The 22,888-nt window shown below is 44.4% G+C and overlaps 1 protein-coding gene across 1 annotated transcript in view; it reads right to left on the reverse strand.

Annotated features, from left to right (window-relative positions):
- Positions 1-16,026, reverse strand: part of RAI14 (retinoic acid induced 14) — a 113,829-nt gene extending 97,803 nt beyond the window's left edge. The window contains exon 1 of the mRNA XM_008692656.1: positions 15,656-16,026. Within this exon, the coding sequence (XP_008690878.1) occupies positions 15,656-15,691 (36 nt within the window). The 5' untranslated portion in view covers positions 15,692-16,026. The remainder of the gene's footprint in view (positions 1-15,655) is intronic.
- Between the last annotated feature and the right edge of the window lie 6,862 nt (positions 16,027-22,888).

The raw sequence follows: 22,888 nt of genomic DNA on the forward strand, positions 1-22,888 counted from the left end.
GCCAAAATCACAACATTAAAAGAATGCGTTTCATTGAGATGCTCCATACTGAAATGAGTGGTTCAACCAGCAGCTGCAGTTCAAATGTCCCTTGAGTTCAGAAGGCAAATGGTAGGCTATCACTTATTTAAATACAGAGGTTGTTTGCACACATCGAAAGAAAACAGGAAAGTGGCCATAAACTGGTCCCACAAGGCAGCACCTCAGCGGGCTGGTCAGCTCCCCAGCACGAAGACAAGGAGCTGGAAGTGCTGAGGGAAAGAGAGCTCAGGTGACCAGTCCGTTCTTACAGATGTGAGGGCTGCTTTTTCAATTTGTTGTTCTCCTGCCAGGGTCTAATACCATGCTATCCAAGAGAAATATAATGTAAGCCACATTTTATATTTTTTGATAGCCACATTTTTAAAAATGAACACAGATGAAATTAATTCTATTTGCTAGAACCCAATCAAACCAAAATATTATTTCAACATGAAATCAACATGAAAGCTATTAATGGGATAGTTTACATTCTTTTTTCATGCCACGCCATCAAAATCTTGCACGTTTCCAGGAAGTGCATCTCAATCCCGATGCTACATTTTTATCAGAAATACTTGACGTGCATTTACAGTTCGTGAGATTTACCCTCCAAAAAAACAAAACAAAAAAAAAAACCCCAAATTCACATACGCAAGTTGTTCCCAACATAACTGTTTCCCAATATCAAAAAAACACAAGTGTTCCAATATCTGAACTGAGTACTCTAAAATGTAAATTTATTTAAATAAATAAAATTAAAACATCGCTCTGTTAGTCAGGCAAACTGTATTTCAAGTGCTTAACAGACGCATGCGTAGGTGGCCAGAGGCGCAGAAAACACAAGCCTGTCCCACCCTCACAGGGGTCATCTGTTTCCAACTTCCCACGGAATACAGGTCAGGCTATAAAACAAGCTCAAAGTCAGTCCATAGGAAGATAAAAATAATACCTTCATCACCCTATACCTTTATGAACTCCAGCTTATGGAATACAGAAAAGGAACAAATATTCTCTCTTAAAAAAACAGATTTGACAGATGAGATCTACAACCGGGGATAGAAGTTATCTGGGAAAGGGAAGCGCGTGTCTTGTGCATTTTTGTCTTATTTATTCTTCACAATACCCTAGAAGGGAGGTATTTTTCTAAAATTCCCACTTTTACCAAATAGGAAACAGGCTCAGGAAGTTAGAGATAGTTAAGCGGGGCACACAGAATTTGAGCTTAACTAATGAATGAAACTAATTCTCAGGAGATACTGGATTTTGTTCACAAAACCCAGCCCAGCCAGTCAAGTAATTCTGGATACGGCCTCCCTAGGAGGTCGGAAGCCAGACAAAGCACACTGATGGGAGCATACATTTGCACAGCTCTCCATTTTTACTGAAAGTGCGGTGATCTATAAACCCTTCACTTGTGCTGATACGACGTTCTCTCTCGTAGGACAAAGAACTTGGGGGTGGATCCTAGTGATCAGCAGCTGCAAAAGCTTTGCAGATGACAGTCCTGTAGAGTGAGGTTGACAACTACAGAGCAAGATGAGCCCTCATCTTCGGTTTGCACCAGAATTTTCCCGGCAAGGGGTGGGAAGGGCTTGGCTGGGCCCTACTCCTACAATTTTTGGGTAGGGAGATCTGGGATGAAGCTAAGAATGTGCACATCTAACAAGGTCTCCAGGATCGCTGATGGTCCCAGCATCACACTTGGAGAACGAGAGAACTATAGGAAAGATAAATGTACTTAATGAAAAGAAAAGAACCACCACACATTCTCTTAAGAATCTCCTTGGTTAGGGCAACTTACTAGGCTTGTGACTACATCAGAAAGGGGCCTAAAAAGTAACTGCTGGGATCGGAGATGTGCTGGATGCCACCGGTTGTAACCTCCTCTTACTTTCAGGTCAGAAGATGCAGAAATGTAGACCTAGACCCTTTAGACCTTTGTACCCAAAGCTACTGATGCTGAAACCTCAGGGCCCCTCATGTGTTTGGGTTTCTCCAAGGCCTAGAAATATGCTCATTCTCTCTCTCTCTCTCTCTTCTCTCTCTGTCACACACACACACACACACACACAATCTTTTGGTATTTTTTTTTAAACAAGGACTCCCATATATTTTTGTATAAACTGCAGGCTCCCCAAAACTTGGATCTGCCCTTGGAGACCTCTTATCCCTGTCAATATCCTCCAGATTTTTTTTTCTAGGAAGAGAAAAAACATTAAAATTTTTTGAACATCACAAATATGTTTAGCACTTGCTTTTATCCCTTAATAACACAGGAAACTGCTTTAATAGATTTCTGCAACTTTTTAAAAGCTTTGTAATATGTACTCCAAAAATACATCAGCCGGTGGCTTCATTATAATACGTAAGTGATTCCCAGTTTTTATAGATGTAAAAGCATCGCCCTGGTGAATACCCTTAAAACTAAATATTTTTGCCCTTTCCTATTTCCTCAGTATTCTTCTAAGTAGAAGTGTTGGTATGTACCATATGCATGTGTTTCTCATTCGTTGTAATTATAATGTCATATAATTTTGTAACTTGAACCTCTCTCCACTTAATTTATCATATGAACTTTCCCAGTTGCTACAAAATTTAAGCTTAACACTTTTAAGGACTCTAGAACATTCTTCTCCATGGATGTAAAATAACGTATTTGCCCACTCCTGCAAAATATGAATTACTCTCCATTTTTTCCTTAATATGAATAATACTACAAAAAACCTCCACATTTTAGCTGATTTCTTTCACACAGTTTCCCTTGAGCAGGCCAAAATTTGTAACCAGGGCTAACCCGATAGTATTGTTTACAAAACACAGGTCTGTGGTAAAGTGAAATGTGTAAGCAGGGTTCACCATGGGCCAGAAAGTATCAGAATCTCAAAGACAAGGAACAGTCACTACATTCTACCTGGGGCCTAAACAGGAGACCTGTGTCTCTCTTGAGGGCTTACTTGACCCTTCTGAAGAATTCTTCCAAAACTAGGAGTAAGCTGTCCAGAATCTTTTGGACAAACGTTAGCAAAATGACTCATAGATTGAGTCACTGACCCATAAAAATTGAATAAGAATCCCAGCATCCTTTAAATGAGGGTGAAACATCATAACCAGGGCCCAAGCACTGCTCTGTTTCCAGTAACAAGTAGCCCTGTTCTTAATAATACTCAGGCTCCCTTGTGACCAAAGAGACACAAATGCCAGTCAGTAAATTGGGTTTAAATTTGGATAATTTTTGCTATGGAACACAGGCTAGTTAATTAGCCTACACCAAAGTTCAGGACTGGTCTCCTTAGCGGGGCTCTCAAAGCACCTGAGCCAAGGAGCTATGGATACAAAATCGTTTCACAGTTTGGGCACAAAACACGGACACGAACGTGTTGTACACAAGCCAGGCCCTCCAGGAACACTCGCCAACGTCCATAATATAATCCAAAGTAGCGGGGAGGACACTGAGACTATACTAAAGGGAACCCGTCCAGAAAATCCTCCTGCCCTTTTGCTTCGGGTCCATGACATGGGGAGAGTAGTAAATACTGGGGGGCCAGAGGAATGAGGGGTGACGATGAACTGTCAGTATTTTCACGTTGCTCTTACGCACAGTGCCTGGTTATCCAGAACTGGGCGAGAGGCTGCAGACTAAGCAGGGACCATGATCTCATCTTATCGTGACCCAGACGGCCACCTGCCACTCAAAGCCACATGCTCACTGTGGGGGAAGGGCAGACGTGGCTTTACACTGAAAAAGGCAGGAATCTACAGACTCCCACAGCGGTGGGACTTACTCGCTGAACACTCACACCAGAGCTTACAAAACCACTCACGTTCCCACTACTGGCAGAGCACAGCCAGGGCCCCGACACCTGTCCCAGCCACGGAGCCACCACGGAGCCACCAGACCTTCACAAGCACAACTAACCAAATCTAAGTCATGCCCTTTGCTATTTCCCCACCAGAAAACAGTACAAACATTCCTTAAGTCTCAGGGTCCAATCTGCATGAGGTCCTCCGATGGCGCCATCCCTCCCCAAAACAGGTCTGACCACTTTGCTTTCCCTGTTCTCCACCCAGCTCTTATCTCCAGCACCAAGGCTCCCACACGAACCCGTGCGTCTGGCTCGCTGGTTCCTCTGGAACAGGTTTTGGTCAAAGTTTACCCATGATTATCACCTGTCAGTTGCCACTGGAAAATTGTAGAGGAGACTCTGAAATCCAATCACAGGCCTTTACTTGGCTGGCTGGGATAGTGGGGTTTTTGTGGGTTTTTTTTTAAATCTCTGCCGGCAAACCCCTTTGCACAGCAGTGACACAGCCCCCAAGGCAGGTGTGGCTTCTGCAGCCAGTGTCCCCCAGCACCAGTCCTGGCTCCTACTCTCCCTCCGGGATTTGGACAAGTGTTAGGAATGAATTACAGGTTGAATCCCATCATTCCTGTTGAAGTCTCAACTCTCACCCAGCGCACCTCCCAACTATTTAGAAACAAGGTCGCAGCAGGTGTAACCAGTTAAGATGAAGTCATTCTGGAGAGAGGTGGGCTCCTAACCCAACAGGACGGCTGTCCTAAAAAACAGACATGTGGACAGACAGACCCACACGGGGAGTACCCCACGGGAAGATGAAGGCCCAAGAATACCAAAGCCTGCCAGCAAGCCACCAGAAGCACGGAGAGGGGCATGGAACGGCGTCTCCCTCAAGCCTCACACCTCCTCACACCTCCAGCTCACCCGTCCAACCCCCAGAACTGTGAAAACAATGCATCTTCACTGCTTGAGAGCTCCACTGCTACTACTTTGGTACTAACACAGCAAGTTACTAGGTCAGTTTTCTCATCTGTAAAATGGGGATAAGAATGGCCATTCCCTAATAAAGAGGAATAAATTACAACTTGCTAAATTGCTCAGATAATCTGGCACAGAAGTACATTTTAATGTTAAGTAAATAGTCCTTTTTTTAATCAAGCAGATTTTTTTTTTAAAGTTTCCTGCCATCTCTTCCCACCAAATTGCATGGTGAAATGCAAGTACAATAATAAGCCCACACCAGATTTCTCAGGAGATGAGGGTCACTTACACTTGGCTGGCATGCCCAGAACAGGGTGTGGCCCTGGTGTAGGAACAGGAATCCAGATTTCCTCCCTGCTCTTCGTCTACACCCACACAAAGCACCACATCCCTCCCCACCCCTCGTAGCAGCCCCCACCCCAGCCTCGCCCTGGTCCTGGCCCTTTCCTCTGGTTGGTCTCTCAAACCCCCATTGTCCTTCCGCCCCAAATGCAATCTTCATTAAGCCCCAGTCTTCAGTTTCACCCACTCACCCCCAGCTTTCAATGCTGTGCAGTCCATCCCTCCTGTCATCTGACTTGATTTCCTGTTCTTTGTCCACGCTCGTCTTCCTCCTCGGTTAGCACCCCCCTCCCCAGCAGTACTGGTTTCCTCTGGTAATCCTAACCTACGCGATCAAGAAGCCCAACCCCAAATTCACCTCCTCTGTGAAACTCCTATGGGATTTATCACCGGCACGCCTGATGTCCTTGTGAAGGACACAAGCCTTGCACAGCTCTATCTGTTTCACGCACATGAGTCCTGGTGGTGTGTGGAGAGTCATCTTCTGAAACCATTCATCACATACTACTGAAGACCTGACTGCTACCAGGCGCTGGGGTAGCCGATAACTTCAGCAACCATTTACTGAGAATTTACTACGTGCCAGAGTTTAACCTAATTCTCATGACGATGCTAAGGGAGGGGCTGGCATCACCCTGGTTTACAGATAAGAAAACCAAAGATCAGAGAGATTATATAACTCACCCAGTATCACATAGGCAGTAAGAAATAAAACTGGGACGAAATAGAAAACAGGACTGAGAAAGAGTACAATGGGTCGGCTACAACCCACGGAATATGGACTAAGGCATTATCCATTTGGAAGGAGGTCAATAGTCATCACATAGATATACAGCACTGTGTATACATGTACACACACACACACAAATTGACATCCTTCCAAATGGACAATGGACAATGCCTAAATCCACATTATTTGGATATATAAAATATAACTATATACCTATATAGATCTGTATCTCTGAAGGCAGAGCTGTTCAATACTTTAATGACTTAAAGAGGCATGCTTACCAAGTTTGTAGATGACTCAGTGTGATTACAAGAATCAGAATTTAAAATGATGCAAAAACTAGAGCAAAGGATTTATCAAACAAAATAAATTTTAACTGGGATAAATACCGTGCCCTGAATTTGGGTTCGAATAACCAACAGAACAAGCCCATGAAGACAAAGATAGGGCTTTACAAGCAAAAGTAGTAGAAAAGAATAAAAAATAAACCAGATAGGAATCAAGAGGGGAATGCAGCTGCAGAAAAAAAAATATGATCTTAGGTTATATCAAGAAAACTATATGCCTGGGAAATAGAAATGCCACTACTTTAAGTTCTTGGGGAACAAATCTCAAGTTCTGCTCAGAATTCTAAGTCCCACAGTTTGAGAGTCAAAGCGGCACATACGGTTAGAGGAAACTGATCAAGAATCCTCAGCTTTCCGTTTCATAAACTGCAAGTTGACTGAATGCACGCACTCAGTGTAACCTAAAACTGAGTTTATAACGGGTAATTGTAAGCTGACCTCATTCCCAAACTTTCCTATGAAGGTGTGGATCAGGTCTTGACAGTTCCTAGCTGTGTAAGCAATCCCAAAATGCTGGCTGCAAAATAGTATACTTAATCAGGCCCCCGTTAATCCCCTATCTTATCAAGGCAGGTCACTGGACATATGATTAGACTCAAAAGAATAAGTCTGATTGATAACCTAATGTCACCAGCTGGTAATGCTCTGGTCAGTTTTCATTTCTAACCCGGAAAAGGCATTTAATTTCACTGAAACCGCATGTTGCAACAGTCTTGCACCAATAGGACAATGGGGAATTGGCAAGTAGCAACCACTATTTCCTTCTGGGGTAAAAAGAATCAAAACGAAGAACATTTGGCACACCTTTCTCATCCAACTCCCAAATGAGATTCACCGTGCAACTTGCCCGTGGCCAAGTAGCTTCGTTTTCTAGGGCTGCCACAAGAGAGTACCCCAGACTGGATGGCTAAAACAGCAGCAATGTATTGTCTTACATTCCGGAGGCCAGACATCAAGAGGTCGGCAGGACTGGCTCCTTCTGAGGCCTGTTCATGCCTCTCTCCTCACTTCAGGCGGTTTGCAGCCAACCTCTGGCATTCCTCGGCTTTTACGTACGTCATCCACGTCCCTGCTTCACAGTCTCACGGTGTTCTCCTAGTGTCCTTCCCGGTTTTCCCTCTCTACATGTCTGGCTCTGTGTCCAAATTTCTGCTTTTTATTAGGACGCCGGTCATACTGGATTACAGCCTACCCTAATGACCTCATTTTTAAAAATAATTTGATTACCTCTGTAGAGATCCTATTTCCAAAAAGGTCACATTCTGAGGCACTGCATGTTAGGATTTCGATAAATCTTTTGGGGGGGGGCGGTGGAGGCAGGCAACTCAACCATGGCACTGAGTTCATCTTCTCCAGTGTCTGTTCGACCCACCTCTCTGGATTTAGCTGGTTTTGTGGCTGCCGGCTAGAAGAAATAGTCCCTGCTTCCCTTGCAGCTAGGCAGGGGCATGTGATTCCGCTCCAGTCGGTTCCATGGGAGGGCAACGATTTGTGCACCTCCAGGGTCATAGCCTTTAAAAAGGAAAATGCTTGTGCTCCATTCTCGCTCTACTCAAGTCTTCAGGATTCAGAAAAATATGCAACATGGACAGCACCCTAGACCAGCTCTGTCCAGAAGAATTACAATGCGACACTTTCAAGTTTCTGGGAGCCATATTTAAAAAACAAAAAGGAAGAGGTGACATGAATGTTAATATAGTAACTTAATCCAATATGACCAGAATATTAGAACTTCAGTCACAGAATTATGAAAAAAAAATTAAGGAGATATTTTACATTCTTTTTCTGGTGCTATACCTTTGAAGTCTGGTGTATATTTTATAGTCACAGAATTTCTCAATTTGGACCAGCCACATCTCAAATGACCAAGAGCCATGTGTGGCAACTAGCTACTGCAATACGGTGTAGCTCTGGAGGGTAGCAAAAAGGACATAATAGAAAGATCTGGGTCCCTGGATGAATCTATGGAGCACAGCTATCCTGTTGGCCCTGGAGTACTTGAAACTTGAAGAAAACAACTTCTATCACATTTGATTTCAGGGTATTTTGTTATAACAGCTTATCCCATACCATAAAAAATGTCCACTGGCCTTCACAGAAGGACCCTGGAGCTTCTCAGTTGCGAAACAACCCTTCAAAGAATGGACAGCACCATGAATTCACTGACTCCTACGAAAAACCCACCAAAAAAGTAGCCCCAGTTTGAAAAGTTGCCATAGCAACATCGTCAGCATTGGGAAATACATCTCAGAATAAACCCATCCAAGGGCAACATGTGGTTCCTCGGACTTTTTCTGGTTCTAGTCCCACATTATCAATCTCCTCATTCCCCAGCCTACGGGGCAGCCCAGGGGAAAAAGCAGGAGGTAGAGACCATCAGAGCATTTGGCTTCCCAAGAAAATAAAAATGAAATCCTTTCAGACAGTACTTCCCAAAAAGTTAAAATATTTTTCATTAATGCAATAAAAACCACCCTAAGAATTGGGCAATCAAGTTGATCACAACATGCGGACTTTCCTTGTTTTTTTAAAAGGAGGTAGGAACTCAAAAGGAAAGTCAAGGCTAGTCACCTCATCTTTATAGATACGTTGGGCCTTTAGCTAATGTGGACACCGAGTGCCATAGAAGTGAAAATAACCACCTGTATACAGCCAAGCTCTTTGGGTGGAAACTCAACTGAAAAGCACCATGGGATGAATCTAGAGGCAATTCCTCTCTCACTCCCAAGGAGAAGTTACATATGAGAATTCGTCACACAAACAACATCGAGGTCAGCAAGAGCTCCAAATCATTACGTAATTCATTCAGAACAGTGATAAGAAGTAATAACCTGCCCGATTCACTGCTTATGTAGACTCAGATTTCCCCCAGTTTAGGGGCCAGGTTCTGAGTTTCATAATCGTCTCCAGCTGCATCTGGAATGGATCAGGTTTAACCAAGATTTCCTGGAGTGAGAGTCTGGGAGAGCTAGAATGAGGCTGTGATCTAGGTAGCCAGCAAAGAGGCTCTATTTAGAAATACACCTGTTTTGAGATATAGACATTTTTAATTGGATCCAGTAGAAGACCAGAAGTAGCATCTGTTCTCTCTTGCTTTAAAAGTTAAGGCCGAAGTGTATCTGCCTCCCAGGAAGCAAACAACCCAAGATTCTCCCAGATCCTCCCCTCTGCCACAGGANNNCCCCTAACGTTGGTGAGCTCTGCCACTATAGACAGCGTTCGTATGCAGCAAAATCATCGCCTGGGTCTTTGTGCTTGGGGCAACAGAACAGAATTTATCCCATGCAGTTTCAAGCTTTGGAATTTAGGAAGGAGAATGCTCTGGGTCAGCAAGTGTGTGCAGCGGCTGACAGCACAAACTCTGGTGGCAAGAAAAACCGGGGTTCAGATCTCTCTGCCATTCATCAAATGTGTGACTTGGGGCACGCTATTTAACTTCCCTTGACCTTAATTTCATCCTCTGTAAAATGTTATTATAAAAATGGTCTTTACTGGGAAAAGTTTGGTAAGCATTACCCGATAAAGAGCAGGTGAAGGGCTTGGGACAGTGGCTGGCATGTAGCAAGTGTTTGATAAAGGAGAACTCTGCTCCTTATTTCTGTTGTAGGAGGTCATGGATCCACACATGTTTACTCTTGCAATTCATATTATGTGTTAGGCAGATTTTTAAAAACGGGATACTCTGGCCTCCCTCTATTAGACACTGAAAATAATCCACAAGAAACTATGGCACTGAAGTCATGTGTACAAAGGCTGGCTGGGGTGGGAGGGCAGCAAAGCTTCAGAGAAACTTCTCTTGGGGAAAAGCAAAGAGGTATGCTTTGGGTTGAAACGTGTCCCACTGTCCCCCACTTTCCTAACTCCCCACCAGAACTGATAAGTTGAAGTCTGAGGCACCTTAGAATAGGACCCGATCTGGAGATGGGGTCTTTACAGAGGTAGGTAATCAAGCTAAAATGAGGTCAGTAGGGTGGGCCCTAATCCAACAGAGCTGAGTCCTTATAAAAAGGGGAAATCTGGACAGAGACACGCATACGGGGAGAGCGCCATGTGAAGAGGAAAGTGGAGAACAGATGCTGTGTCTATAAGCCAGCGATTGCCAGAAAACCACAAGGAGCCAGGAGAGGCTCAGAACAGATTCGACTTCGCAGCCCTCCCAAGAACCAGCCCTGCCGACACCTTGAACTCAAACTCGTAGCCTCCAGAACCAGGAGGCGATACATTTCAGTGGTTCAAGATACTGGGTCTGTGTTTACAGCAACCCCAGGACACTAACACAAGCTGAAATGGGGCAGCAGGAAGATTCCCCATTCAGAAGGGCTGACAAGACCTGGAAAATATGTAGTATGACACAAACCTGACCGAATTTCTCTCCACAAGTTTGCAAGGGTCTCATATCTCCACCCGAAAAGGTCCTCTCCGATGTATTTTTGACATTATATCTACTAAAAAAAGAGGCTTAGCTTTACAATAGATTTGGCCAAGGTTCTTCTGTCAACAGAGAGAGTTGGATTTTAAGTATTCCCATTGTGTGTGTGCGTGTGCGTGTGTACGTGTGCGTGTGTGTGTGTGTGTGTGGTGGGGAAGGGAGACTCGGGCATCTGTAAAACCGTACTATAAATGACCACAAACTCCTTGAAAAAAATACCTTGGCAGAGATGTGGATTATTGACCTTCCTAAGAACAGTTCTCTCAACGGGCAACAAATTCAAACTCCTGTCTGAGCAGGATGTGTCTGGTTCCTCAAGATTCACGGAGTGTGTGCATTTCTTTGGCTGAAAACTGCAATCGTTAGTAGCTGCTACCTGAAAAAATACCACCAATTTAATTTCTCATGGAGCCAGCCATTTTGAACACGCTGCCTTGATTTTTTTTTTTAATGGAATGTCCGCTGCTTCCTTATTACAATGAAAAACATAATTGGGAACAAATCTTTCATAAAATTAAACACACGCCCACAATGTAAACTTTGAAGGCCTCAATCATGTTGGAGAGGCATTTCTCAAGATTTGTTACAAAGATCTTTCAACCTCATTTCCCATCCCTCAGCCTCCACCCATTTCACTCAAGGCACTAAAAATTGGCATTTACAAAGAAATTCCAGAAGCCTGTGTGTTTTATTAACAAAGGGAAATCCCAACCTTCTTGGCCACATTTCTCACGATGACAGCTCATTTGTCCATGTGGGACCACGTACTGGTCGCTGCAAATATTTAAAGAGGTAAAGAAGCCACTTTCAAACTCAAGACATAAAAGATATAAATAATGAGGATTTAAAACCCTGTGCTCGTTTTATAAGCATAAAAGTGAAGTATATCCATTTTTAAAACGAGAGTGAAAATTTATAGTGTTTTTATTAAAAGACTCAGCCATGCCATGGGCTCTCTGCTGGGCTCTTGAAGTATGACTGCTTTGCATGTCAAGGGCAAGTTTGTTTTTGTTTTTTTTTTTTAAGATTTTATTTATTTATTTGACAGAGATAGAGAGAGCCAGCGAGAGAGGGAACACAAGCAGGGGGAGTGGGAGAGGAAGAAGCAGGCTCACAGCGGAGGAGCCTGATGTGGGGCTCGATCCCGGAACGCCGGGATCACGCCCTGAGCCGAAGGCAGACGCTGAACCGCTATGCCACCCAGGCGCCCCAAGGGCAAGTTTTTGAAAGGGAGCCTCGCACTGTGCTCTGAGGCTGGCTCACCAGCACTGCCCTCCCCTGCGCTCCCAAACACTGTTCCAAACCCTCAAGGCCCGGGAAGAAGCTCCCCCTCTGTAAAGCTCCCCCAATTCCTTCCATTTCCAGCGATCCCACCCCTCTGAAAACTGATGGCACTGGTCACCCAGATGCTGCAATTTAACAACTCGTTGTATCATCATTGTGGAAGGCCCCCTGTACTCCCTATATTATATATGGTTTGTATTTTGCCTTTGTTATTTCCTGCATGTAATTCTTCTCCTCCCGTCTTGGTGTGTGAGCTGCTTCAAGACAGGAATCATACCTCACATTTCCCCTCTGTGCTCTCTAGTATCGAACCCAAGTTTAAGGATGCCCAAGATCAAGTTACACACGTGAACTGAAAACCATCATCCGCTGAAGGGCAAGTGTTCCGCTCCATAATTCTCGCCGGCCTCTGTGGGTTATTGCAGGCTCCCGAGTACGCATGCGGGTTAAAGCAGCTGGACAGTGACAGTAGCTAAACACAACCCAGAGAGGCGGGCTCATCCCCCTGATACTCACATGCACCTGCTCTTCACTCGGTGGCCATCTGACTCAAGTGTTCCAGGAAGGACACTTGGATTAAATCCCTATATGCATCATGGTCCTGCAGGAGCAGAGTGACCTTGCGGCCATCCACGGGGGCCTCCGTTGGGCCACTCTTGTCCTTTCTCCCTCCTGGGTTTTGCTCTCAATGGCCTCAAACGGATCTGGCTGCAGACCTCCCAGGAAGAGGCTGGCTGCAATGTGATCATACCAGCGGGTCACCTGCCTTCTCTTTATGAAAGCACAAACATGATCTGCGGTCCCTCTTCTTTCTTACCTCCCAGAAATACAAAGAGCCCTTTCTTCCGTCTTTTCCCTTCAGCCTCACACAAAGACAAGCGGAAAAAGTGATGGTTGATGGTTTAGGCTCGCTCTTTGAAAGAGACCACTCACTTCAGGTAAAGAAGATTCCAGTTCGGCTCATTTAACTAAATATAAACCATTTAAAACTTGTTTTTCACGTAATAAGTGACATGTATGTGACATGTATGTGCGCATACCAAAAAATTCAAACCAAAAGGCACACATTGAAAAGCAAGCCTACCTCCTCCACCTGCCCCACTTCCCTCCTCAGAGGCAGCAACTGTTACCAGATTATTCTGCCCTCCAGACCATAGACACCTTCCCAACCCTATTTTTTATCAGGGGTTTCAGATTAAGAGAAAGGAGTCCAGGGGCGCCTGAGTGGCACAGTCGTTAAGCATCTGCCCTCGGCTCAGGGCGTGATCCCGGAGTCCTGGGATCGAGCCCCACATCAGGCTTGCCGGCTGGGAGCCTGCTTCTTCCTCTCCCACTCTCCCTGCCTGTGTTCCCGCTCTCGCTGGCTGTCTCTCTCTCTCAAATAAATAAAATCTTTAAAAAAAAAAAAAAAAAAGAGAAAGGAGTCCGTATTTACCAAGCATCTCCTGAGTGCCAGGCCCTAGGCTGTGTGTTTTACATACATCAGCACGTTTAACCTCCACGACAACTTTGCAAGGCTCACATGATTCTCTCCACTTTTCAGGGGAGGAACCTGAGGACCAGGAAGGTAAGAGACTTGCCCAACGTCACCAACCTAGATCCAAAGTCACTCTTTCGAGCTCCTGCCTGGATTAGACGGTTTCCAAAGTCAAATCTCCATCCAGATTTCCTTTCAGGAAAACTGTGCTCTGCAATTGGGCTGCCATGGCAGAAAAACGGATGTTACAAAGTTGAGCTCTGAGAACCCAGACAAGTTACCATACCTCCCCAGGTCTCCATTTCTCTATCTGTAAAATGGGTCTAGTGGTAATACCTACCACCTAAGGTATCTGGTAAGATTCAATGAATTTCACACGATGAGCTTGGCATAGTACCTGACGCAGAGTAAACCCTTCCTCACGGCTAGTTATTATCACGTGGCTGACGGACAAACTGACAAATGGACCCAAAATCTGATATTCTCATCAAATATCAAAAGCCATTCGATACTGTCTGGCCCTGTGATAACAATCTTCGCTCTAGGCGCCCAAGCTGCTCCTCTAACGTTAATCTTCTCTCAGCACCAACTTCCAAAAAGTACAGTCTTCCTGTTGCCAAATCCCAGCAGCTTTTAACAGTGTTATTCTTGTGGTTTTTTTAATCTCGGAAATAGTTCCATTTTTATTTAAAAATCTAGATTCCTGCAACACCGTCCCTCCTGCCGCCAGTTTTCAATTTTTAAGCCAAAAGTTTATGTGTGTGTCACTTCCCCCTGCCCCTGTTCATATATCCCAGAACTCTAGACTGATTAAATTTTGCTAAAATAATCTCAGCTTGTATAAATGGAAGCTACCCAAATTCCCCCAGAATGGAAAAGACATTTGTTAACCTGGTCACACGATGTGCAAGCCCATATCCGCTCTCCATCTCCTTGACTTTTCATTCTTCACTGAAAGCCACAGGAGCTCTGCTGGCTGGGGTATCATAGGGCCAGCAGATGGGGAGGCTGAAGGGGGTTTCTCAGGGAAGCAGCAGGGGCAAGGGGCAAGTCAGATGACCAAGGCTCTCAGTGGCCAAAGGCAAACTGGATGCCTCCGGCCAAGTCACTTCACATTTTCTGAGCTCCACTTAACTTACCTCAAGAATGAGAAGGTAAAAACCCAACTTTTTCCTAAAATCCCTTTCTAGCTCTAACCGCGAAGCGAGACAAAAATTTGCAACCATGCCACAAGCGTCTCGACTAGTCTGGGCCTTATCAGGGCAGTACGTCACATGTCATGATGCAGTCTCAAAAGATAAGCTTCAGCCAAAAGGAGGTGTGCGCATACAACATGTTAGCCATAAAAGTCGCAGCCTCCATTTATTCTAAAAACGGGGTGTGTCAACCTGCCATATAATTCATGGCGAAACAATAAAATCCAGGTTCACCTTTAATTGCCTCATGTTAAAGGAGAGCCAAGCGAGCCCCGGATGAGGGCTGACATATCTGGGCTCCCATCTGACATCCTGCCATGAATTTCTCCCATTCAACAATTCTGCCCAAAGCATCTGGAGAGCAGCTAGGACAAGACTAGAGTCCCAGCAGGGTTTAGAAGGTGACCTTGTGTTAAGATAGCACGTGTATAATCCTGCTATGCTATTTCTCTCCAGTTTCTCCTCTGGGAGACTTTTGTTTCACAATCCCCACATCATAACTGGTTCCTCCGATCCAAAATCTTGTATGATGGATAACAAATGAGTAAGAATGCCTGGAATTCAGGGGGAGTCAAGGTGCAGGCAGCAAGAGATACTGTTGTTTTACCACAATAGCCTTAACAGAGAGTTAAAGAAAAAAAAAAAAAAGTTTCCTAAAGCCAAAGATGAACCAAGCTAATATGTAATTCCTTAACTACTCTCACGAGACTGGCTTCCTCTAAAAACGACATTCTGAATCAGATTCAGGGGACTTTAGAAATGCTGAGATTTTTACTGAGTCTTTTTTTTAAGATGTTTGATTTGACTGTTTCTTTCTCTACAAGGCACAGACCCCAGGACTACAGAAGTCATTTTCAAAAGCTGTTCACACCAACAGAGAAGAACCGAGAACATGCCATTCACAAAAGCCACCTTGAGCGGAGGCCCAGAGTGCTTCTGGGCCCTGCAGTTGGTGAACCCAGTGCCTTATCGCGGTGGGAGTGGAGAGCCGTCCTGCAGCCCCAGGACAGGGATCGAGGAGCCGACAGACGGTGAGCCACCGCGTACTTACGTCGCTCTTCCTGAACTTGGCTTTCAAGCTCTTCATGTTTAGTCCATTCAGCTTTCCAAAGCTCTAGAGATTTTTCAACACCTAAGCAGAGAATGAAAAAAAAAAAAAAAAAAAGAAAGAAATTAAATATTTAGGTTTCAAATAAAACCCTACAGATATTCCCTCCTGATGAGATTACAACTTCTTGGCCATGGGCCACTGGGGTTGGGTTAGGAAAAGTGTTCGGAATTAGAAGCTAAGCAGCGGTAAAGAGTATGTTATTTCCACTCGCGATATAGTCCCTAGAACCTTCTGACACTCTCAAGTTCACCAAAACTTTAAATTTTATCCCAAATTCCCAGATAATAAGAGTAGAACAAGTCCAAAAGAGAGTATCTGCCTGCCTCACGGGTTCCTATACGTGCTGCTCAGGTTATAATTACACCTCCGCCTCCTTTTGAAGGGCCACGACAGTAAAGAATGAGAAGAAAACAGTTCATACTCCAGATGCCATTCATTCCCTATTTATTTTTCTCAGCGTGGTTTCTTTTTTTTCCTCCTAAATGCACGCACAGGGCAGTTAGTAAAAAATGCCAGGAACAACAAAACCTCCCTCTTCAAATACCTCATTCTGCAGGAAGCCACTCTAAACAATGAAAAAGGCTCCCTTCCCCCACCCCCAAGGTCCTCCTGGGACCCAGCAATTCCCAGTTGGTGCTGGCAAAGTCTTAAGAAATCACCTTCTTGAGGAGGTCTGTGGTGCCCTGGAAAGTGAATGTAATTTTTAAAAAATATATGTGTGTACTTTTTTTCTGGGAAGATAGTTCCAAGTTTTCACCAGATTCTGCAAGGGGTTGTCACCCTTCAGAAGTTAAAACTATTGGTCCAGGCTAAGTCCCTCAGATTCCAGACATTAGGAAACCTGCCCTAAAAAAAAAAAAATTACAGAGTGTGGAACCTTTGCATTTAGGTCCAAAGGGCAAGAAAATCTAGGAGCGAGTTCCCAGCACACAGTAAGCACTCAATAAATGTCACTTCAGGCCTCACCTGACAAAGTGAGAACAGGTGAACTTGAACAGTAAGATCCATGTGAGCGCTAAGGAAGAGCATTCCAGTGTGCACTGCTGCTGGCTATTATTTTTCAAAAGCCCTTCAAGGTCATCTCCTGCTCTTTCCCCACCTTATTCTGGACTAAACTGATAGAAGGGGAAAAATACAAGCAACTGAATATACTCATCCCTCCTCATGTGCTCATCACTGCCTCCAGAAGTTGTCCAGAGACTTTCTGGCTTCTATTCTAATGTTGTTTACTTTCATTTTTGCTGCTGTCATTAAACAGGGCTTGGGATGAATGGCGCAAAAACCCAGTCAATCATAAAGCACTTCGATGGCATTAATCTAGAGGCCACACCATTACTGCAGCCTCGCCGGGGTCCTTTTCAATCTTCCCAGCCTGGGCAGGAGTGACCGTGTTACCTTGGAAACCATACACGCTATAATTAGACCTTGTTAATTGCCAAGTATTTAACCACAGGCTGGGCTGGTACCTGAACAGCCACAAACTCCCAGACAGCTTCTCACCACTGGCTGCTAGTTATTAATCTGAATCAGAAGGACCTGGGGACAACTGGCTAAATGCAAAATCCTAGTCCACATCCTGTGGAAACCACCGCAGGGAGCAGGGCCCAGGCATCTCCGTGGCTGAATCTTTCGCACACTGAGGTTTGAGAATCTTGAAGTGAGGTAGACGAAGCAGGGAATACAACTGTCAAAGTTGTGCTGGATTATACAACAGCCCTTCTTTGTGTCAAAGCAAACCACCTTTTGATGAATCCAAGTAGAAATAATGGTAATCAGATACTCCCAAACTGCCACTGGCTCACAGTTCTCCACAAAAATGGCAATCAGCCTTGAAGTTCAATTCCTTCCACCTTTGGGTGAAGTGCCAATAACCAAGGAAAGAAGCCCAATCCATATAACAGGAAAGGGAGAAAAGAGAAGCCAAGGCTTTCATAGTCCACAAACTGCACAGCCCACCAAGGTGGAAACACCCAAAGCATTCCTTCCGTTGGAGAACACGAAGTCTTAGGCAATGGTGGGTAAGATTTCTATTTGAGGTCATGGGGGTTTTTGTGGGTGTTGTGCTTTCTCTTGAGTGCTCGTCTTTGGCTTTTTTTTTTTTTTTTTTTAATTATGGCAGTGAGAACATGCAAACTCTTATTTGAAGATTAAGTAAATAAAGCACTTAATTCCAGAAATTCCCAGGGGCAGATTTTAGCTGTGAAATGAATGTCTTCCTGGAGTCATGGGTCTGGGTGTGAGATAGCTGGGTGGTCCACGGGTACAATTTCCAGATGATAGAGATAGGAGTCAAGGGTAAAGAGGTACTGGAAACCTACAGAATAGTAATTTTAGAAACAAGAACTATAGCTGAGGGGTAATTAAAGTTAGTAATAGGTCACTGTTTTCCTGGTATTCACAGAAGAATCTAACATCTGGAAGCCATGACGAATGGGAAGCAAATTATCCCTGACATGATGCTGGGTTCTGTGTGCCCCAGCATCTTCTCTTCCCCAAGAAAACCCATGAGGAAATCAGGGACTTGCCTTCCTTGGGTCCGCTGGAATCTCACAGCTCCAATTCCCAAATCCAAATTTCCAAAGCCCAGATTGGGCTACAGCCTATCCTGAGGACAAGTGACATCTATCAGTAAATCTAGGCTACACTGATAGCAGTCCTTCGACAAGTCACTTAAGACAACTTAGTTGGAAAGAGCAGCAGTGAAGGTGAATTAGCTGTGCTCCAGCCTAAACTGGATGGTACAGAAAGAGGGTGAAGGGTTATACATACATGGGAAAAGTTGTAAGGACTCCCATTTCAAAAATAAAGCACATCTATCCACTGAGCAGAAATATTAGTTTACTAATATTTGCCTGCTGAATCCAGAAGAAGTCACTTGGGGTGCCTAGGTGGCTCAGTTATGCATCCGACATTTGATTCCAGGTCAGCTCATGATCTCAGGGTCGTGAGATCGAGCCCCACGATGGGCTCCATGCTCAGTGGGGAGTGTGCTTGAAGAGTCTCTCCCTCTGCCCCTCCCCCTGCTTTCGTGCTCTCTCTAAAATAAATAATAAAATCTTTAAAAGAAAAAAAGACCTAGTAAGTCACTGAAACATGGCTCCCATTGCTGGTCACCAGTCATCATGTGACAACAAGTCAACTGGTAAGGACGGAACAGTGCAGAGATTCATGACCTTGTTGCCCTCTCATCTGAAAGGCCAAATCCAAAAAACAGGGTTTATTAACCCATTTTCCCTTTAAAAATAACATAACTCTCAATCAAAGCTAAGCATGAGCTACCTCTATTGGCTATAATTCTAGCCTGACTCAAAAAACCTTGAAATTAGCCTGTATAGCTTTATTATGAAAGTTAGACTTGAGTATTAAAAATAACTTATAACAAATACGGGGTTTTCTTTGAGGAGATGAAATCTTCTAAATCTATTGTCGTGATGGTTCCATAACCTGTGAACGTACCAAAACTATTACACTTCAAGAGGGTAAACTGAAAAGCACATAAGTTATAGCTCAACAAAGCTCCATTTATATATATACACACATGATCTCCACTACCTTCTCTAATCCTTAGAGTTAGGAAAATTCCAGGCTAGAAATCTCTGGACCAAACTGAAAAAGAACTTCAAAGGAACAAAGGTTAGCAAGCGATGACCTTAACGCTAAAATGGGGTTGCTCCTCGATTTTCTTTATTTAGCTATTTCCCTACCACAACCCATCCAACTGACGTGGTTAGAAAGAAGCTCCTCGATCTTCAAATGACGCCCACTCCCACCCACTCCCAGCCCCACGTGTGACCCAAGGATGATTTCATGAGGCGACGTTGCCCATTCTGTCGGCACAGGAGCGTCCTCTTGGACAGCCAGGTATTCCGAATCCGTAATCGGAAGTGGAGCTCGGAAATCTGGTTTTTGTTTTTTGTTTTTTACTGCTTGAGTGGTTTGGATGCTCAACTCGACTGGAAAAACGCTGTTCTAGACTCAGTGATATTAGGCCTACAATTGACACTTTGACTAGAGACACTGTCCAAGTAGGTATGATAGACCATGACCGTCAAGCATCAGATGTGTTTGAATCTTTCACAATACGGGGGGGGGGGGGACCCCTCCACACTTGAAATTCCAGAAGAGCAACTAGCTGGCTCCCCATGGCCACTAGGAGCAATACTAACTCACAGAGGCAAATGGCCGCTGTACACACGTGTACATTCGCCTCCATCACGAGAATACATCAGTGTCCGAGAAGGCAGGGGTTTACTATCAGTCCCCCCGAATCACTGCAGCGATTAAAGGAGTGGAATGAAAAACATGTCCATTGAACAAACGTAAGGAACTAACATTAAAATACTTCTCTCCTCGCCGGCACCTACCTCTGCTCCCTCAAGTGCTTGTTTCCTCAGACAATCATCTCTCTGCAACAAAAATGGAATTTTAACCAGAAGCTGTATAAACATTCAATTCTCTCAACCTGGCAAAACAAATTCATTCTGTAAAAGGTCTCTCCAGGTCAACTTTCCCAATAAGTTGACCCTGACAACACAGCACCCCCTGCCACCCAAACTGCTCCCCGGGTCAGAAGCTGCTTGACGTCTCTCCTGTGCCTACGACTTTGTCATGGCTTCTGGAATGAAGAACATCAAATGGGAACCAGAGGCCAGTAAGTACTGCTCCCTCCTCCCCTGATTTCATCCACTGCAGATGCGTGCTTATCTCAGTAAGACAGAATGGGAAACACACATTTCAGGTAGGAGAAGTCTCCGCAGACACCGTGGAGGGTTCGAAACCAACCAAGGGTAGGACATCTAATCATGAGGTGTCAAATACTGCAGGAATGCAGAGTGGAAATCGTTGAAGGCAGGGAAAAATCAGACAAGACTTCATAACAAGGGTAGAGGTGTAACTGGCCTTAAGGAAACTCAGATTTGGGCAAGCTGATGAGGAAAGGGTATCTTGCTTTCCCACAAGATGGGGCACAGGCCTCGTAGATTTGCAAAGGTCAGACACTGGTCCAATCTCTGTAAGCAGTCCTATAAGCTTCTCTCAGGGGGCTGAGAAGATGTGGTGGGAATCACTATATGGCTCCTTCCAAAGAAAGATCTTCCCCCAGTCTCCACACACTCTGACCCTTTCACAACCTGCACGTGAGTGAGAGATTCAAGAGTCCTGTTACCAGTTTTCGGCAATTTAAAACTGTGCATCTCAGGCTGCTTGCTTACTTCAGGATGAAGGATTTTCAGGGTAGGATTTTCATTTTGCTTATACTCAGTCACCGGCCATCAGCAGACAATCAATAGATGTTTCATGAATGAATGTGTAGAACAAAGATATGGGTTAGGTGCCTAAATAGCCATTAGACTTCACCTTTGACCTCAGCAAAGTCCTCTTTGGTCCCAAATGCGCTGGGTTAGCTGCACTGGGATCTGAGTGAAAGCAATAGGATTCGATTTCACCATGTACACACAAAAGCACTAAGGTTAAAAAAAAAAAAAAAGGAAAGAAAAGAAAAAACCACCTCATTTGGTCAATGAAGTCTTACCAGATTGCCCCTTTTCAAACGGTCCTGCCTGCCCTCTGCTCTGGGCTGTACTCTCACGCAGCACCTCCCCAACCCCATGCTGAGCTTAGCCCAGAGCACCACCCACTTTGAATAATGGAATGTAATAGTCGGCAGAGAACAAGGACCACCAGATAGAAGCCCGGGGGCCAGTGCTCAGGACAGAGATCTTACCAGGCTGCTAAGACAGCTAAGGGGCAGGCCGCGGGTTCTCCCAAATCAACACGCCTGCTCTGTTACTTTGCACGACATTCTACCACTTCCAGTCAAAGAGCCGCTCGGGAAGGAAAAAGTCCATCTTAAATCCGTCTAAACCCTTCAATTCGAGCCTTGGCAAGACTCCCCATGGTCAACACTCGAAGTTCACCACGGCTGAACAAATGAACGGTGAATGAATGAATGGGCACTAAGCGCTAAATTGGAAACACAAAGATAACAAACGAGATTTCATTCCAAAGTAAGTGGCCAGCACCAGAGGCAGATTTTCAGAGCATTTAGCTCAAAACGGGTAACAGAACTCCTGAACCCCTTCCATGGAGAGTCTAAGAGGGTCAGGGTGGATGGAGACTGGGAGGATCTCCCCCCACCACGCCCACCCCACCCCCCAGTTTTACCACTGCAACCCTGGGAGTTACACAAGGCGACAGCGAGATGCCAGGAGAAAGTGAGGAGAGAGAGATTTTTTCTCTGAAAACGTATTTGAACTTATTATTATGTAAACTAGGCTAAGTTCTAAATTCTAAATTCTAAATTCAGACTATTTAGCAGGGGTGAAGGGTGGGTGAAATGGCTGCAGGGGATCATGAGGTCAAACCGGGGTCAAACTTCCAGTCACAAAAGAAGTGGTAGGGATGTAAGGTACAGCATGGTCACTCTGGTTAGTAACACCATACTGTGTATTTGAAAGTCGCTAAGAAAGTAGATCTTAAAAGCTCTCATCACAAGAAAAAACATCTTGTAACTATGCATGGTGACGGATGCCAACTAGACTTACGGTGGGGACCATTTTGCAATGTATACAAATATCGAATCATTACCCTGTACACCTGAAACTAGTATTATGATGTATGTCAATTATACCTCAATTTTTAAAAAGGTCATTTAGCAGTTGAAATTGCAGTATTTTTTTTTAATAATGATTTTTTATTATATTATGTTAGTCACCATACAGTACATCCCCGGTTTTCGATGTAAGGCTCGATGATTCATTAGTTGTGAATAACACCCTGAAATTGCAGTATTTTTTAAATTGAAGTCTTACATTTCATCCAGAGGCAAGGGACATACTAACTTTAATGAATAAAATTTAGAGTGGGATAGTGAAGAAAGCCGCCTTACGATTACATCTCAGGAGGCTTATTTATTCAGCAAACCAGATACTTATCAATAAATAAATGAATGAGGAAATAAGCAACTTCTACCGGGCATTAATTATGGGCTGGGTGCTTTTATATGTCATCTTCTTTATGAACTAAGGTGCAGCTTGTTAAAAGATTACCCAGATGATAAGAAAGGGAAAAGTTTCGGGGGGAAAAAGACATGAGCAATAGTTTCGTTTTGGCAGTGAATCCTTTCTAAAATACACTAATACCTCACTTTTCCCCCCCAAGAAAATAAATGACCAC

Source organism: Ursus maritimus, unplaced genomic scaffold, assembly GCF_017311325.1.
Source record: "Ursus maritimus isolate PB19 unplaced genomic scaffold, ASM1731132v1 scaffold_15, whole genome shotgun sequence".
Lineage (NCBI taxonomy): Eukaryota > Metazoa > Chordata > Mammalia > Carnivora > Ursidae > Ursus > Ursus maritimus.